Below are 18855 nucleotides of genomic sequence, written 5' to 3'. Positions count from 1 at the left end.
ATAATTTATCATGCATGTTATTTGCTATTTTGAAGTTTTTCCTTCCCTTAAAATTTTGGTTTGCCATAATTAAATTCTGCTTTTAATTTGTCCTCATGAGATGGAGGAATTCCTAAGCAACCTTTTTCTTAAAAACCTTACGTCCTAAATGGATTGATACTGTTCTTAGAGGTTATTTTGTTTCATGTTATACCTGTTGATATACTAAAGAGTTCTATTGAGTGAGTAATATTGAGATTATAATTTTGATTTGATCAAAACTTTTTTGTTCTGGTGTTATTTAGATTTATGTAAATATTTATTGTCTTAAAGAGGATACAGTATTTTTTTTTTGTTTTTTTGTTTTTTTTGTAGAGACAGAGTCTCACTGTACCGCCCTCGATAGAGTGCCGTGGCATCACACGGCTCACAGCAACCTCCAGCTCTTGGGCTTACGTGATTCTCTTGCCTCAGCCTCCCGAGCAGCTGGGACTACAGGCGCCCGCCACAACGCCCGGCTATTTTTTGTTGCAGTTTGGCCGGGGCTGGGTTTGAACCCGCCACCCTCGGCATATGGGGCCGGCGCCCTACTCACTATTTTTAATACACTTGTTTGGCTGGTATATTCTTTCTCCGTATATTAACTATCAGTCTCTACCTAAGTCTTTGAAAATCTTCAGTAATTTTGCATGGTCATAATTATTGTTTCATCTAACAGAATTTCAACATATCAAGGAAATTATTTTCTGCTAGGATAACTAGTATTTGGCTTCTGCCTGCTTCTCCGGTTTTTGTTTTTCCCTAAACAAAAAGATTTTTAACTCCTGATGAAAAATAGAATTTAGAATATTTATCTATATTTGAAAATGAATTAGTAAGAATAAACCAGATTGTGTACCCTTTCCCCCTTTTAAGTGTATTACTGTTGTTATATTAGTGAGATGTGTGATGGTTATACACAGTAGGATCATTGGTTACACATGAGATCAGTGGAGCCAGAATCTATGTTAAAGTAAGGATTTAGGCCTTCATGAGGCTAAAGCCAAGCAACAGATATTGGCTAAAAACCAAAGACAGATCTTAGTTTCCCTGAAGTATTTACTTGATCTCAGATGTTTATAGATTCTTAACTACTAATTTGTGGGTATTTATCTTTAAGCAGTGTTGATTTAATGGAATTTCTTTTCTTAAAAACGATAAAGGTTGCCAGGCGCAGTGGCCTGTAATCCCAGCACTCTGGGAGGCTGGGGCAAGTGGACTGCTTGAGCTCACAAGTTCAAGACCAGCCTGAGCCAGAGCAAGACCTCGTCTCTAAAAACAGCAGAGTGTTGTAGCTGGTGTCTGTAATCCCAGCTACTCAGGAGGCTGAGGCAAGAGGATTGCCCAGGAGTTTGAGGTTCCTGAGAGCTGTGATGCCACAGCACTACTGGGAGTAACAAAGTGAGAGACTCTGTGTCAAAAAAAAAAAAAAAGAAAGGCGGAGGAATGTGTTTGGATGAGTATAGCATAACCTGGTTTGAAATGAACAACTTATAAAACTCCAAACAAAGAATTTGATCCTTTTCATAGATGAGTGCTGGTGATAATGAACTCTACTTACCATTTAATTTTATATAAGTAGAAAACATAGTTTTAAAGTTTTATTTTTTAGTTATTGCTTATTTCACACTTCTGAAAAGAATTCTCTATAATGTTATTGATTGATTGCTAGCCAGATGCTCATTTGGCTGCTGCAGAAGAAGCAAAACGATTGGAAGAACTACAAAAACAAGCAGCACAAGAGAGAGTGGAACAGTGTGAAAAGGCGCACCTGCGGGGTTTCCAAGCAATGAAAAAGATCCATTTGGCCCAAGTAAGAACTGAGTTCTCCCCGTGACCACTAAAGATGGACTTAGCGACAGCATTGCAGAGCTGATAGTGCATGAGCGCAAAGAAGGGTGGGGAGGGTTGTAAGTAGAGTCTCTAATTCATACGGTTTTAAGTTCCCAACTTTCTTTGCCCTCTTGTTTCAAGTTTTGTTAAGCTATTCTCATAGTGTTAGTGGTGTTGTAAAACTTTTACTGATGAATTTATTAAAAGTTTAATCAGTGCAGAAAGAACCTGAGAAGAAATTAATCACTTTTCAAATATCATTTTTAACTGCATTTGTGCTATATAAATTTGAGGATTTTAGTTTGTTAAATATTTATTGACCAAAGCAGCTTTTGGCTTTGCAGAACATTGATTCAAAAGTAAAGTCATGACCCTGCTATCAAGGAGCTTTTAAAAAGTGCCTGTCACAGACGTGCACAATGTGTGTAAGGAAACAGGCCTACTGCTGCACCTTTACTTCTGTGACGTTTGTTGTTCATTTGGTGCTTAACTCTTGAAACGTAGCATAAAAATAATGCATCTTTTTGACTAGCGATTCGGATGTTTTAAACACCCATTTAGAAATGAGTTTTTAACAAGTACTTAAAAACTCATTGGGAATTAAATACTTAGAAAAGTTTATATACTTTGAACTAAATCATGAGCTTCTCCCTTAAATTTTTAGCTTCTGTATCCTGGGAGTGAATTATTACTAGAATAGCTGAATGTCTGAATTACTGTCAGTAATTCTCACAATTAAAGCTTAAACCTGTAGAAAAACACATGTGAAAAGCAGCCATAAATTGTACAGATTCTTCATAAAAGCAGTAATGGGCTCCACAGTCTTCCTGCTAGGGTTTCCCTCTCTTCTTCAGTAATCAGCTGTTTGATCTCAGGCAAATTATTTAACTTCTCTGAGCTCTGTTTCATCATCTGTTTTTTAAGGATTAAGTGAGGTTAGAAAAGAAATGTGCCTTGAATTTCCTAAGTTCACAGTAAGTGGTCGTGGTTAGTGGTCGTTATAATCTAAGTAGAATAATATGCCAACCTTTCAGTTAGCCAGAATAGTACACTTATTCAAATAACTCTGAAGTTAATTTAATGAGATGTTAAAACCTTAATATAAAGTGAGTGTATGATGCCCCATAATCATATCATTGTATACAGTTATGATTTAATAAAAAAAATTAAAAAAAAAAAAACCTTAATATAAATGAAATAAATTCACTTATAATTCTTTTTCAGGGCATAGAAAAAAAATTTTCCCAAGTGACAGCCACTTTCTTATGCAGGCTTTCTCCACTTATTGTAGACTTGATGTTCCTTACATAAGAATGGTTGTGAAAAAGAGTAATCTCACTGCTAATAGAGGATTTCCTTTTTCTTGTCTGAACCTTTCTGCTGCATACCGTTTTTGTGCCTTGAGACTTTATTTTCTGCTAGTCTGTGGTGACTAGTGTTTGGCCTCTACCTGCTTCTCCAGTTTTCACTGTTCTTCGACCTCCCTTGCCTTCCATACCCTAGTTTATGAGGAGCAGGGCATGTTCTCTGAACACCCCATGCCTTCATCTGCAAACCTTTGTGGGGCAGTTGTTTTTTCTTCCACATACTCATTTGCTTTTACTCACTTTTATCTGATAAATCCCTATTCCAAGGAATGTGAAGTCTTCCTTTATTCCTCTCTTAGGGCCTACCACCAAAACTCGGTTAGATGATTTCACTAGAACACTGTGCTGACACTTTCATATAAGCCATACTCTTTAAGCTTAAAGGGATACATTCAGATCCCCTTTCAATCATGGGGATTCTTGAGAGTGTGAAGTAGCAAGAAATATTTTCTCTGAAGTCTTGGTGTCTTGCTCTTAAGCTTCTTGAGTCTTGGTGGTTATCTGAGACAGGTATGTGGAGAATTGGAACAAAGTATGTTATAGGAGCCGTGGCAACATACAAAATAACTTCATGACTTTGCTCAGAAAGGAAAACTATGACTGCAGATAATTCTTGAACCGCCCTTTCATAGCACTTACTAACATAATACTGCCTGTTTGTTGATCTCACTAGTAGGCTAGAGTTGAGGTTGTATCCCTAGCACTTAACATAGTATCTGGCATTTAGCAGATATTTGTTGAATAAATAAATTAATTACTGTCTTTTTGTGGTAGAACAAATAACAGAGGATGAGGGGCAAGGTTAGGCCCTTTTCCTCACTATTTCTACCACTTTCCCCCATTATTAATGTTACTATACAAATTTGTGATTCAGCTGTCATTCATTCTCTTTATTCTTGAAGAATCAAGAGAAACTAATGAAAGATCTCAAACAACTCCAACAAGAGGACCTGGCCCGGAGGAGACAGACCGTAGCACAGATGCCACCACAGCTAGTCGAACTCCCGCACAGACGCAGTGAAATGAAGGAGGACTGGCAGAGAGAGTTGGAATTTGCCTTTGAAGATATGTACAATGCGGACAGGAGTAAGATACCTTCAGTAGACTTTCAATAGTGTGTTCCAGTGTTTTGGTGGGAGAGTGTATTTGTAATGATAAAGCAGTTTTTGGTAAGAGTTCTGTTTTGAAAAAGGCCCTCACATTTTAGTTTGCGATGGCTTTTAACATTTTGTGTTCACATTCTTTTTAATCATTTTGGAATGGAAACTTGTCTCTGTATTTCTTTATTAAGAGGTGAAAGGAAACCTGATTTTGCACCTTGAACCAGAGCCTTTGCCCACTGTGGCGGATCAGATCCAAGATGAAGAACTGAACCTTTCAATGGAACAAGAAAATTTAGATGACGCTGAAAACCTTCCAGTGACAGAAGCTGAAAGAATATGTTCTAGTGACGGTAAAAAACCCCTTCTGAGCTGAATATCAATATTTTACAGGAAAGAAAATGCTAATCATTAGCCAATAAATAGGAATATCTGGTCTATTCTAAGTGCAAACAATGACTAATAGTAATTGGAGTGGTGGCAAGAGAAAACATTCTGCTCGTAGTTCCACCGTTAAAGATCCTTTACATAGGAGGAAAGTTATTTTATACATATGTACATATAATTTGATGATTGCTATTTAAGTTTGATGATCAATTTTGAATTTTTTAGAAGGTCACCATAGACATTCCTCAAAGCACCAGAGAGCATGTTGTGTTCAGTGATTGCTGGTGCTTCATGTATAGTGAGGAATAGCACAAACTGGGATTGCCTAACTTTCATCTCTGTCCCTAGCATTCTGAACTTTTTTCCTTGGCTGTCACACAGTACTTAAATCTCAGTGTCCAACAATGAATCCATCCTCACTTGCCTGCTGAAACCTCTTCCTCTCTCCCTTATCCCAGTGGATGGTGTCACCATCTGCAGTGACCCCTGCCAGGCCAGTGTGAGTTGCCTTGAATATTTCCCTCCCTTTCACCGCCACATCTTCTCTGCATAGAATGACCTCTTTCTCTCCCCCACATCTACTGCTACTGGCTTTGTTTAAAACCACTCAGACTTTCCTTATTATCTTCACCCACTGCCCTTGGGGGTTCCAGCTTTCTGTAGGCCTCCCCAGGTTGGGGCTCTGGGCTGATCTTTATCTCCTCTGCCCACACTGCTCTCCGGACAGAAGTGTGAGGTTACTGTGTTTGACTTGGCTGTAAACTTGGCAGAAGGTGATTTCAGGACTCACTTGCTTTCCGTGCAGGGTTGGATTTAAATTCCATTTCTGAACTCTCCAGAATCTTTTGTTTTCATACCAGATCAGCAAAGTCTTTAGAAAGTTATTTTCACTATTTCATTCAGCTTTTTCCATTATTTTCATTAGGAGTATCATTCATATTACTAGTTTGTCAAAATTGGAAACTAATGGGAAAATTACTGTTCATTTATTTATTTTGAGACATAGTCTTACTTTGTCACCTCAGTAGAGTGCTGTGGCGTCACAGCTTACAGCAACCTCAAACTCTTGGGCTTAAGTGATTTTCTTGCCTCAGCCTCCTGAGTAGCTGGGACTACAGATGCCTGCCACAACACCCTGCTATTTTTAGAAATGGGGTCTTACTTTGCCTCAGGCTAGTCTTGAATTTGTGAGCTCTGGCAATCCACCCACCTCAGCCTCCCAGAATGCTAGGATTAGGCGTGAGCCACTATGCTGACCTGGGACAATTACTCTTTAAAGCCTGCTGATCCTATTTGGAATTACTAGCTATGATTTTTCAAAAAAAGCTAGGAATCCTATTTTTTAAATATTTTTAAGTTTTGGCAACTTGCTTCTCAGCCTTTTGGCTAAGATTAAACTTAGTAAATATTGGTAACTAATTTATTTCTTGAAAAAGAGAGGGCTGGCACAATGGCTTATACCACTGTGTGATCCCAGCACTTTGGGAGGCCAAGTTGGGGTCTGGAGTTTGAAACCAGCCTGAGCAAGAGCAATACCCCTGTCTCTACAAAAAATAAGAGATTAGCTACTTGGGAGGCTGAAGTAGGAGAATCCTTTGAGCCCAGGAGAGTGAGGTTGCAGTGAGCTATGATGATGATGATGCCGCTGTACTCTAACCAGGGCAACAGAGTAAGACCCTGTCTCCAAAAAAATAAGTAAATAAATAAAAGTGGGTGGATTAATGGTGAGTGGAATGAAAGACGCCAGTCAAAAAAGAATGCCTAAGTTTATGATTAAATGTTTCTATGAAGTTTTTAAAAAATACAGGCAGAACTGATGTGTTGTTTTGAAGTTAGAATAGTGGCTGTCTTTAGGGAATATTGATTGAGTGGAAGGAGGCATGAAGAAACCTTCTAGGTGCTGGAAATATTCTGTATCCTTTTCTGGATGTTGTTACATAGACGTGTGTAGAATTCATTAAGCTGTACATTTAGGTTTTTGTACCTCATTGTTTGTAACTTATAACTCAGATTGTTTTGGACTTTTTTTTTTTTTAGGTTAGGTTAGATAAAACCACAGTCTGCCAGTTTTCAACTTGTTAAAGATATTTTTAAATTTTATTCCTTAATTAAGCCAGAGAACTATGTATTTACATCATTTTTGTCCTTTTAGAGAACTGTCAGTATTATACTAAGTTTTGGCATTGTGCCATCAGCCCACATGAGAAAATGTTTAAAGAAATAACTATGGTTTTTTGTTTTGGGGTTTTTTTTAACTGAAGGGATCTGTTTATGAAGATAGGTAGGAGAAATTTTTCCCAGATAGTACCAGGAATAATTTGGGAACAATTGATTTGCTTTTTGGTTATAACTAGTCATGTTTTCCTCTGTAGTTTAGTAAGAACAACAGAGCTATATGTGGGACCATTCTCTAGCACAGAATATAGAATCTCACAGCGCATATTTATAATATTAATCTTACCAATTAATTAGAAGGTACTGTATTTTGCTGTGTAAACATGCTCCTGTGTGTAATGTACACCCATATTTTTGGTGCAGACTTTTAGGAAAATGCTTCTCTAGAAAGTAGCTGACGTTCAGCTGGGAGAGACATATCTTGGGAGGGCTAACACACCCCTGGTAAACATGTACATTGCACTGCCTACCTGCAGCTGCCCACTCTGAAGGCTGCCCCTTCCCTCTCTCCTGGGAGCCCTTCCCGCCAAGCCGTGTCAGAAGCCACAGCAGAGATGGCTACAGACATGGCTGGTGGAGCAGGAGCTTCTGAGACTGCTTGGCCCATAGGCAGCCAGGCGGGTCCTTCGGGCCTGCATGGGGCTCCCAGTCTCCTCCCCTTGGCTTTGGCCCCCACCCCCTCCCCTGATTGTAGCACTCACTGGAGGCCACTCCAGCTAGCTCCTCCTGGGCAGGAATCCCATGCAGCTGGCAGGCCCAAGTGGGAGGGTAGCTGTTGAGGAGGCCTGCTGGGCTCCCCTGCTCCTGAGACATACTGCCCATGTATAAGGTACATCCCTATTTTTCCCTCAAAAATTTTGGGGGAAAGTACACATTATATACCATATTTTGCCATCACTTAATAAGCAGAATAAATATCTTCTGGTAAGGTTTTATTTGTTTGTTAATGGTGTTTTTTGTTTTTGTTTTTATTTTTTGGAGACAGTCTTACTTGGTTGCCTTGGGTAGACTGCCAGGATGTCAGAGTTCCCAGCAACCTCAAACTCCCGGGCTCAAGCAATCATGCTGCCTCAGCCTCTTGGCCTCCCAAGTAGCTGGGACTACAAGCACCTACCACTCCATCTGGCCAGTTTTTCTATTTTTAGCAGAGACAGGATCTCACTCATGCTCAGGCTGGTCTCGAACTCCTGAGCTCACGCAATCCACCTGCCTCTGTCTCCCAGAGTGCTAGGATTACAGGCATTAGCCACCAGTAAAGTTTTAAGCTTAAAATTCATGTTATATGCATATTTTTGGAAAATAGTTGAATTTTGGCACCTTTGCTATTTAAATTTAAGTTGAAAAATTATTGCTAATTATAAAATAGTGATTGGAGTCAAATAACATCGTTGTATGTACTATTAAATTGTAAATATTGAGGAAAATAAAATTGTGCTTTCAACTAGTGGTTAAGGTGGTAACTGAGCATGAAGTTACAACAATTTGCCTGATGTAAAATTAGTGCTGAGTATGTTTTTTCTTTTTTTCTTTTAGTTCCCTTGGCAATGAAGACTCAACAGATCCCTTCAAAAGTTCTTTTCAAAAAATTATTAAATAAGATCCGAAGCCAAAAATCTCTCTGGACAATTAAATCCATGTCTGAGGATGAAACTGAAATGATTACAAGTAGTGAAACTGGTAGTAAAGCGTCAACAGTCGAGTCGGGGACAACTGCTTGCAAAGAGAGTGCACCATCCTCTGGACGGGAGCAAGGTGGTTCTTTCTAAGAGTCTCATTTTATATAAATCTTTTTTAAGTTGTCCAAAATACGCTCATTCCGGAAAAAAGTCAAAGTATTATATAGAGGTCAAAAGGAAGAAAACGTCATTCTGCTACTTACAGGATACACACAGATATGAAACATCTTAGTGAATCACATTTCAGACCACTTTCATATAGTCCTGTTATTCATATACCTGTATGTGTGTTAATTCCAGTATAGTCAAGGGATCAAAATTAATAGTTTCTTATTTTTCTTGGTACTTCTTGTGCTGCAGTGGGCATCCTTTTGGTAAAGTCTTTTGGTAATTGTGTGACAGTTCTGTCTCCCACTCACCCTGCAAAACCTTGAGGCACCTACTACTGTGCTAGGTAAGTGGCCTTATCTAAGGAGACCATGGGGAGTGAGGAAAGGCCTCAGTCTGTTCCCTTCTTTCATATCCTACATCCAAACCCTCAGCAAATCCAGTTGGTCCTGCCCTCAAAGTATCCCACCCCCGATCATTTCTTACCAGCTACGTCTTCCCGTAAGCCGTTTGTTTTCTAGGGTGGATTCTGGTAGTAGACTGCTGTCGTGAGCTTTTGCGTCTTCCTGTTAGAGTCTGTTCACAGAGTGGTCCTCTTAAAAAGTCAAATCGGCTCATGTAGTTTCTCTGGGTGAAACCCTCCAATAGCTATGAATTTTACTCAGTAAAAAACAAAGTGCATATAGTGACTTCAGAGTCCTACATGATCTGTGCACACTCCCCACCACGACTCCTACCCGCACTGTCTCTTTGACTTCATTTTCTCCTACATTTCCTCTCCAACCATTGCACTGTAGATACCAGCTTCCTCACTCTTCCTCAGACTGAGCAAACAGATGACTTGTGGTGTTTACAGTTGCTTATCTTTTTGGCTAAAATTTTCTTTTGGATATTTCCATTGCCTGCCTCCTTTACTTCATATATTTGGTCAATTACCACTTTCTCAGGAAGGCCCTTTTCTACTACTCTGTATAAAATGTCAAGCTGCTACCCCCAAACCGCACCTCCACCTCCACCCCCTTCGTTTTCTATTCCCTTTACCCTGCTTTTTCTCCATAGCCTATCGACATCTGCTGGGCAGTAAACTTCCTTTCTTGCTTATTTTGCTTATTGTTTTAATGCCTGCTCCTCTCCACCCCTACCCATGAGGGTAGGAGCTTTAATTTGTACCCAGAGCCTAGACTAGTGCCTTGTAGAAAGAAGGTGCTCAGTTCACATTTGTCAAATTAACTGAGTAGCTTAAAGCAAGAGCAGTAAGTCTGGAAGTCAGACATATATGTGATATTTAAAGCCATGGGCATGGAAGGAAAAACTCTTTCAAGGGAAAAAATTCAGTAAAAAGAGGGCTTTTATGAGACCATGTGAGTGTGAGGGATTCTAGCAGATGGTTGGAATCCAAAAAAGGAAGACTCTTGGTAACGTGCATAACCAGGTTCTTGGAGAAAGGCCCTGTGTGAGTAGCTGTCTCCACTCTTGCCCTGCTCCCTTCTCCCTTTCCCGTCCATGCCCCAGGCACACTGATCATCCTTAGTTCCTTGGAAGAACCAGCATTTGGTTTTGTTTTTTGTGTTCTGTTTTCTAATCCTCATCCCTGCTGATCTGTCTGAAAAGGTCTTCTAAACCTCCTCACATTTCTTTCCCTGGCTGACTCTCCTTAGCTCTTCAGTGTGTGTTTAAATGTCATTTCCCAGAACAATCTCACCTGACCCATTAATTCCTTACCACCGTCATACTCTCGGGCAGTGTTTTTCAACCTTTTTTTCTCTCACAGCACACTTGTCATTATAGTTAAATATCCATGGCACACTTAAATTATGTTGATTTTAAAAAAAGTAAAAAAAAGAATATACTATTAGTGTGCTTTGAACTTCTTTCAAAAATGATTTAATTAATGATCTTTGAAACTTTTCATGCCACACCTAAGACCCTCTCTTGGCATGTCAGTTGAAAATCACTGCTGAATTATATAGCACTTCATTTTTCTTATATAGTATTTATCATGATTTCTAGACCTTTTTTTTTTGAGACAGAGTCTCGCTCTGTCACCTGGGCTAGTGCCTGTCACCTTATCCTAGCTCACAGCAACCTCAAACTCTTGGGGTCAGGCAATCCTGCTGTCTCAGTCTCTTGAGTAGCTGGGCCTACAGGTGCACGCCACCATACCTGGCTAATTTGTCTATTTTTAGTAGAGACGGGGCCTTACTCTTGCTCAGGTTGATTTTGAAGTTCTGAACTCAAGTGATCCTCCCGCCTTAACCTTTCAGAGTGCTAGGATTACAGGCAGGAGCCACTGTACCTGGCCTAATTTTATAATATTTTCTAGAATAATTATATGATGGTTCTGTCTTGGGGCTGGGTGTGGTGACTCATGCCTATAATCCTAGTGCTTTGGGAGGCCAAGGCCTATTGGAATGCTTGAGCTGAGTTCAAGACTAGCCTGAGCAAGAATGCGACCCTGTCTCTACTAAAAATAGAAAAACTGGCCAAACGTGGTGGTGTGCACCTATAGTTCTAGCAACTCAGAAGGCTGAAGCAAGAGGATTGCTTGAGCACAAGAGTTTAAGGTTGCCGTGAGTGACGATGATACAGCACTCTGTGGTGACAGAGTGAGACTCTGTCCCAAGAGAAAGCTGGTTCTATCCACCATTCATTCTGTAAAACTTCCTTGACACCTTTTCTTGTCCACCATGTGCCCCTAGGTAAGGTATACTTATCTAGCACATATTTGCAAGTAGGTGCTGAGTAAGTAATTGAGTGAGTGAACGGATGTTCCATGCAGAGTGGCCACCCTGGTATGATGCTGTGGTTTCACAAGTAAAAATCCTACTGTCTAAGTATATGAGGGATACAGCGACGTTTCTTTTGCTTTTCCTTTTTTTTTTTTTTTAGATACCTTGTTTATTCTGTTTAAGCTTCTTGATTATGTTTGAAATTCTACATATCTTTTAAATCTGTTCTTCACTGTTTCCTTTTCCATAATTTCGGTCTTCTTATGTTAATATATAATATTAACATATCTGCTTAGCCGAAGGACTGGATTTTTTTTTTTTTTTTTTTTTGAGACAGAGTCTCACTATGTCGCCCTTGGTAGAGTACCGTGGCGTCACAGCTCACAGCAACCTCAAACTGTTGGGCTTAAGCAATTCTCTTGCCTCAGCCTCCTGTGTAGCTAGGACTACAGGCATCTTCCACCATGCCTGGCTATTTTTTGTTGCAGTTGTCATTGTTGTTTATCTGGCCTGGGCTGGGTTCAAACCCGCCACCCTTGGTGTATGTGGCTGGCCCTGTAACCACTGTGCTACAGGCACCGAGCTGGAAGGACTGGATCTTAATTGAAACCTTCAGATAGACCAAGATTGAATTGTTAATGTCAATGCCAGAGTTTTGTTATTTTTCTCCAATTTCATGTTGACAATGATAATATCTTCGTAATAACAGTAGTATTATCTATTAACAGTTGTTGAGAGTGATACACTGACGATTGAGTCTGGACCACTTTTTAGTGAAGATAAACCACTTTCATGTAGTACAGACTCCGGAAAGGAACAAGGTATTTCTTTTTATCACATCCTTAAGTTAAATGTGCTTGACTCCATTTTTATTGCTAACAAAATTTCGTGTAAGCAATGAAGAGAGAACATTATAGTGGTATCATAATTCTCAATTATTGCAACTTATCTTTTGTTTTGGGGATTCTCTTAGACGTAAACGAGACTCCGCCAATCACAGCTGCAGCTCAGAGTTCAGTTCTACCTCATCCTCAAGAAGCAGCAGCCAGAATTAGGATGCCAGCAAGACAGAAGCAGGTAATTTGAGATAAAATTTTCTTTTTAACCCCAGATACTGTAATTTTGTTTGACAAATGAAGTTGGTTTAAATGTCTGGCTACTTCCGACATCATGTTTTCTGCTTTATCTTACACATCGTTCAGCTGTAAGATCTATTTGGTCTTTATTCATGCGACTTACTTGACCCTTGCTACATCTGCTTTGTATTTTAGACTTACATATATATCTTACCTAGAAAATGAATAAGTTTTTTTTTTTTTTTTTTGTAGAGACAGAGTCTCACTTTATGGCCCTCGGTAGAGTGCCATGGCCTCACACAGCTCACAGCAACCTCCAACTCCTGGGCTTAAGCGATTCTCTTGCCTCAGCCTCCCGAGTAGCTGGGACTACAGGCGCCCGCCACAACGCCTGGCTATTTTTTGGTTGCAGTTTGGCCGGGGCTGGGCTTGAACCCGTCACCCTCGGTATATGGGGCCGGCGCCTTACCGACTGAGCCACAGGCGCCGCCCAATGAATAAGTTTTTTAAAAGAAGAGTCTATTTCCTTAAAAATTCAATTTACCCGACATAGTTTATGATACAGTGCCTTGATTAGTAAATGCACAATAAATATTTACTGAATTAATGGGTCTTTATCATAATATTATTACTTTTAACCCACATTACCTGGAAGGAGGCTAATTATTGCTAAGCCAGTCAGTTTATAGTCACAGTTAGTTTTTCAAATACACAGCTGGGAAAAGAAAATTATGTGAGCCAGTATTTCTTCTCAGATAAATGTTTTCTAATCGGTAGTCTGAAACAGTATTATTAGTCAGTAGGACCTCCTGTGGTGACAGGACTGTCCCATGTCTATGCCCAGTGTGGTAGCCTGGAATACTTGAAATGTGACTAGTATAACTGAAGAACCGAATTTAAATTTTATTTAAGTTGAGTTAATTTAAGTTTAAATAGTCATATGTAGCTAGTGATACTGTATTGATAGTGCAGTTCTAGAGGTGCTACAGAACTATAAACAATCTAAATTCAGTGGCTCGTGTAATGAGATAAGGAAGGAAGATGAAGACAGGGACTCTGCTGAAGCCGCCATTGCCTCAGGAGGAAGAAATAAGTAAAGAATCGGATTGAGACATTTTTTATTTTGGAAAAAAGATCAATCTTCATTATCTCTAGTGGAAGTATTCCTACTTAGTCAGTGAATATGTATCTGTGTGTCAGGGACGGTACTGTAGTCCTGACCCCTAACCTGACGGGATACGTTCCATCATCCCCTCTGGATGCCTAAAACTGCAGATAGTACCCAACTGTATATATCCTGTGCATGAATTGCTTTTTTCCTTCTTTCCAATTTCATAAACAGGAGATTCACTGTTAACCATAGATCTTAGCAAGCTCAGCACACCCTTTTTCTTTCCTTATTAAGTCAGGAACTTTTACCTTTTAACTTAAAGGAATCACTTTACAACTTCTCTTTGATATATCTGAATTACTAGTATCACTTCTCTTTGCACTTTGGGGCTATTATGAAGTAAAATAAGGTCTGCTTGAACATAGGCACTGTGATACTGTGACCGTTAGTCTCCTAACCTGGATGGCTCCTGAGTGACTAGTGAGTAAGTAGCGTCTGCATTGTGGATATGCTTGACAGAGGGACAGTTCCTGTCCTAGGCAGGGCAGAGCAGGACAGAGCAGGACGGCACAGGATTTCGTGCTACTTAGAACAATGTGCAGTTTAAAACTTAAATATTGTTTATTTCTAGAATTTTCCATTTACTATTTTCAATCTGCTGTTGACCGCAAGTAACTGAAACTGCTAAAAGCTAAACTGTGGATCAGGGGGAAACTGAGGCGCAGAATTGGGCAGGCTGGTCTTCATCCCCGTAACCCGTGCAGTTCCTCACACGCGCTTGTCCATTTTACTTGGAGTGTGAGTGTACTTGAACAGCATTAGAGTGTCTGCGTCATCCTGCACCGTTCTCTTCCTCAGAATGTTGTTCATTGTACTGTTTGGCTTCTAGATAACTACACCTCTTGATGTGTGCCTAAGAATTGGAAGTTTTTTGGGAAGCCTTTTCTATTTAATTTCTTTAATCATTATTAAAGGTATGAACATAGAACTGGGCTGCACATGATTTGCTGCTTCTCTAGTTAGTCGGTCAGGGTGTCACTGTGCTCCCAGAACAGAGAAATAGCTAATGGGCTGCTGTTTTCTTCTGCCTCTTTTTATTTCTGTCCTTTTTTCTCATTTCTTCCCCCTCCCCCCCCTTTTTTTCTATCTTTCCCTCTCATCCTCAATAATAAAGATTAAAGCATCACAATTTACCTCTTGGATGATTGTTAAGCGTGATGATGAGACATGTTTCTTTTCAATATAATGCGTATCAATCTTTCTTTTGGATGAATTTGTTGTTAACAGATCAAAAGTATTTTTGTTACCTAGATAATGGAAATAGAAGAGCAGAAGCAAAAGCAGTTGGAATTACTTCAACAAATTGAACAACAGAAATTAAGATTAGAAACTGGCTGCTTCAGGGCTCAGCTGGAAGAAGAAAAAAGGAAAACAATTGAACAGACGAGGGTAGGATGCAGGGAGTCTTGTCCTTACGTAAATCATGGGGGAGGGGCAAGAAAAGATGAGCAATCACAGCTTTTAGAAAAGTAAAATACCTTTCTTTTTTTTTTTATTTTCTTTTGAGACAGAGTCTCACTTTGTCACCCTTGGTAGAGTGTTCTGACATCACAGCTCACAGCAACCTCCAGCTCTTGAGTTTAGGCAATTTTCTTGCCTCAGCCTCCTGAGTAGCTGAGACAATAGGCTCCCGCCACAATGCCCAGCGTTTTGTTTTTTTTTTTTTTTGTAGAGACAGAGTCTCACTTTATCGCCCTCAGTAGAGTGCTGTGGCCTCACACAGGTCAGAGCAACCTCCAACTCCTGGGCTTAGGTGATTCCCTTGCCTCAGCCTCCCAAGTAGCTGGGACTATAGGCACCTGCCACAATGCCCGGCTATTTTTTTGTTGCAGTTTGGCTGTGTCTGGGTTTGAACCCTCAGTATATGGGGCCGGCACCCTGCCCACTGAGCCACAGGCACTGTCCTGCCCAGCTTTTTTTGTTGCAGTTGTCACTGCTGTTTTTTAGCTGGCCAGGGCTGGGTTCAAACCCACCACCCTCTGTATATGGGGCCGGCGTCCTACTCACTGAGCCACGGGTGCTGCCTGTAAAATGCCTTTCTAATTCTTATTTGGTCATTTCTTTTAATAATATGTATGTATATAAATACATTCACACAAGCACAAGGGCTCTAAATTACTAAATTTCTTACAAACAGAAGTACCAATCTTTTTATAAAAATAAAGCTATTTGGAAGTTTATAATTATAGAACTTTATATAAAATACTTTAGTGCTTGTTTCTGAATTTGCCTTTTAGTTCATAGCTTTGTCTTTTATTAGATTGCTGTTACTCCAGCATCGTCCACTACAGTTGGTGATGAAGATAATCATAGGCAGATGATTCATAACTATCAACATCAGCTTTTACAGCAAAACAGGTATCAGCTAGGATGTAATTTGTATGTGATGGTGTGTGGCTATATTTTTAAGATTTTTTATTTGGTTTATATTAAGATCGTATTGGGATCCCCTTTGAACTATGGCATATACAACTATGCCTTTCTCAAAGGGAAGTATGTTGTTTCTTTTCCTCCATGATTACAGCCAACCCTAGACAGTAGTTTCTTCCCCCGCTACCCCGTTTTTTTGTGTTTTTTTTATCGTTGGGGACTCATTGAGGGTACAATAAGCCAGTTACACTGATTGCAGTTGTTAGGTAAAGTCCCTCTTGCAATCATGTCTTGCCCCCATAAAGTGTGACACACACCAAGGCCCCACCCCCCTCCCTCCTTCCCTCTTTCTGCTTCCCCCCCCATAACCTTAATTGTCATTAATTGTCCTCATATCAAAATTGAGTAGATAGGAGTCATGCTTCTCCATTCTTGTGATGCTTTACTAACAATAATGTCTTCCACTTCCATCCAGGTTAATACGAAGGATGTAAAGTCTCCATTTTTTTTAATGGCTGAATAGTATTCCATGGTATACATATACCACAGCTTGTTAATCCATTCCTGGGTTGGTGGGCATTTAGGCTGTTTCCACATTTTGGCAATGGTAAATTGAGCTGCAATAAACAGTCTAGTACAAGTGTCCTTATGATAAAAGGATTTTTTTCCTTCTGGGTAGATGCCCAGTAATGGCATCAAATGGGAGGTCTAGCTTGAGTGCTTTGAGGATTCTCCATACTTCCTTCCAGAAAGGTTGTACTAGTTTGCAGTCCCACCAGCAGTGTAAAAGTGTTCCCTTCTCTCCACATCCACGCCAGCATCTGCAGTTTTGAGATTTTGTGATGTGGGCCATTCTCACTGGGGTTAGATGGTATCTCAGGGTGGTTTTGATTTGCATTTCTCTAATAGATTGGGATGATGAACATTTTTTCGTGTTTGTTAGCCATTCGTCTGTCTTCTTTAGAGAAGGTTCTATTCATGTCTCTTGCCCATTGATATATGGGATTGTTGGCTTTTTTCATGTGGATTAATTTGAGTTCTCTATAGATCCTAGTTAGGCTTAGATTGTTCTTCTTTTTCCAACTCCGTAAGATGGCTTGTGAGATTGTTGATGCACTCTCTTTCTGTTTTTCGAATGTAGGCATCTAAAGCGATAAATTTTCCTCTCAAAACTGCTTTTGCAGTATCCCACAGGTTTTGGTAGTTTGTGTCTTCATTGTTGTTATGCTCAAGGAAGTTAATGATTTCCTGTTTTATTTCTTCCTGCACCCATCTGTTATTCAACAGAAGATTGTTTAATTTCCATGCCTTTGGGTGGGGTCGAGCATTTTTGTTAGAGTTGAGTTCCACCTTTAGTACCTTATGGTCTGAGAAGATACAAGGTAAAATTTCAATTCTTTTGATTCTGTTGATATTTGTTTTGTGTCCCAGGATATGATCAATTTTGGAGAATGTTCCATGGGGTGATGAGAATAATGTATATTCTTTATCTTTGGGATGGAGTGTTCTATATGCGTCTAACAAGCACAGTTGTTCTAGGGTGTCATTTAAATCTCTTATATCTTTGTTTAATTTCTGTTTAGAGGATCTGTCCAGCTCTGTAAGAGGAGTGTTAAAGTCCCCTGTTATGATGGTATTATCAGATAGCATATTGCTCAGACTGAGTAAGGTCTGCTTCAAGAATCTGGGAGCATTTAAATTGGGTGCATAAATATTTAGAATTGAAACGTCCTTTTGTTGTATTTTTCCCTTGACCAATATAAAGTGACCATCTTTTTTGACTTTAGTTGCTTTAAATCCACATGTATCTGAAAATAAGATTGCAACTCCTCTTTTCTTCTGAATTCCATTTGCCTGAAAAATTGTCTTCCAACCCTTGACTCAGAGCTTTAATTTGTCTTTTGAAGCCAGGTGTGTTTCTTGCAGACAGCAAATGGATGGCTTGTGTTTTTTAATCCAGTCAACCAATCTATGTCTCTTCAGTGGGGAATTCAAGCCATTAACATTTATTGAGATAATTGATAAGTGTGGTAGTATTCTATTCGTCTTATTTGGTGAGAGTCCATTGCTTAGTTTTATCTTTTGCATCAGTGTGGAGGTTAGGTTCTGTCCTTTAATTTCTGAGTTTTTATTTTGCTGCTGATGCATTGTGATGGTCAGTGTGTAGAACAGGTTGAAGTATTTCCTGTAGAGCTGGTCTTGTGGTGGTGAATTTCCTTAATGTTTGTATATCCGTAAATGATTTGATTTCTCCGTCAATTTTGAAGCTTAGCTTAGCAGGGTACAGAATTCTGGGCTGGAAATTGTTCTGTTTAAGTAGATTAAAAGTAGATGACCATTGTCTTCTTGCTTGGAAAGTTTCATTAGAGAAGTCTGCGGTCACTCTGATGGATTTACCCCTATAGGTCAACTGGCGCTTATTCCTGGCAGCTTGCAGAATCTTTTCTTTTGTCTTGACTTTGGACAGGTTCGTCACAATGTGTCTTGGAGAAGCTCGGTTAAAGTTGAGGCGACCTGGGGTCCGATATCCCTCTGAAAGCAGTGTGTCAGAATCTTTGGCGATATTTGGGAATTTTTCTTTTATAATATTCTCTAGTATGGCTTCCATTCATCTGGGGCATTCTTCTTCCCCTTCTGGGATTCCTATAACTCGTATGTTGGAGCACTTCATAAAGTCCCATAATTCTGACAGTGAACGTTCTGCTTTCTCTCTCTTCTTTTCTGCCTCTTTTACTATCTGAGTTATCTCAAGAACTTTGTCTTCTACCTCTGAAATTCTTTCTTCTGCATGGTCTAACCTGTTGCTGATACTTTCCATTGCATCTTTAAGTTCCCTAATTGACTG

General features: G+C 39.7%; 1 protein-coding gene across 9 annotated transcripts in view; it reads left to right on the top strand.

Annotated features, from left to right (window-relative positions):
* Positions 1–18855, top strand: part of CEP295 (centrosomal protein 295) — a 71026-nt gene that overhangs the window by 22999 nt on the left and 29172 nt on the right. For all 9 annotated transcript variants that reach the window (XM_053559994.1, XM_053559990.1, XM_053559992.1 and 6 more), the window contains 8 exons: positions 1691–1831; positions 4121–4304; positions 4510–4671; positions 8414–8632; positions 12122–12214; positions 12367–12470; positions 14892–15029; positions 15901–15998. In XM_053559994.1, coding sequence (XP_053415969.1) covers positions 1691–1831; positions 4121–4304; positions 4510–4671; positions 8414–8632; positions 12122–12214; positions 12367–12470; positions 14892–15029; positions 15901–15998 — 1139 coding nt within the window. The remainder of the gene's footprint in view (positions 1–1690; positions 1832–4120; positions 4305–4509; positions 4672–8413; positions 8633–12121; positions 12215–12366; positions 12471–14891; positions 15030–15900; positions 15999–18855) is intronic.

The sequence above is a fragment of the Nycticebus coucang genome, chromosome 14 (assembly GCF_027406575.1).
Source record: "Nycticebus coucang isolate mNycCou1 chromosome 14, mNycCou1.pri, whole genome shotgun sequence".
NCBI lineage: Eukaryota > Metazoa > Chordata > Mammalia > Primates > Lorisidae > Nycticebus > Nycticebus coucang.
The sequence above is the reverse complement of the archived record's forward strand: the minus strand, read 5'-3'. Positions and strand labels throughout refer to the sequence as shown.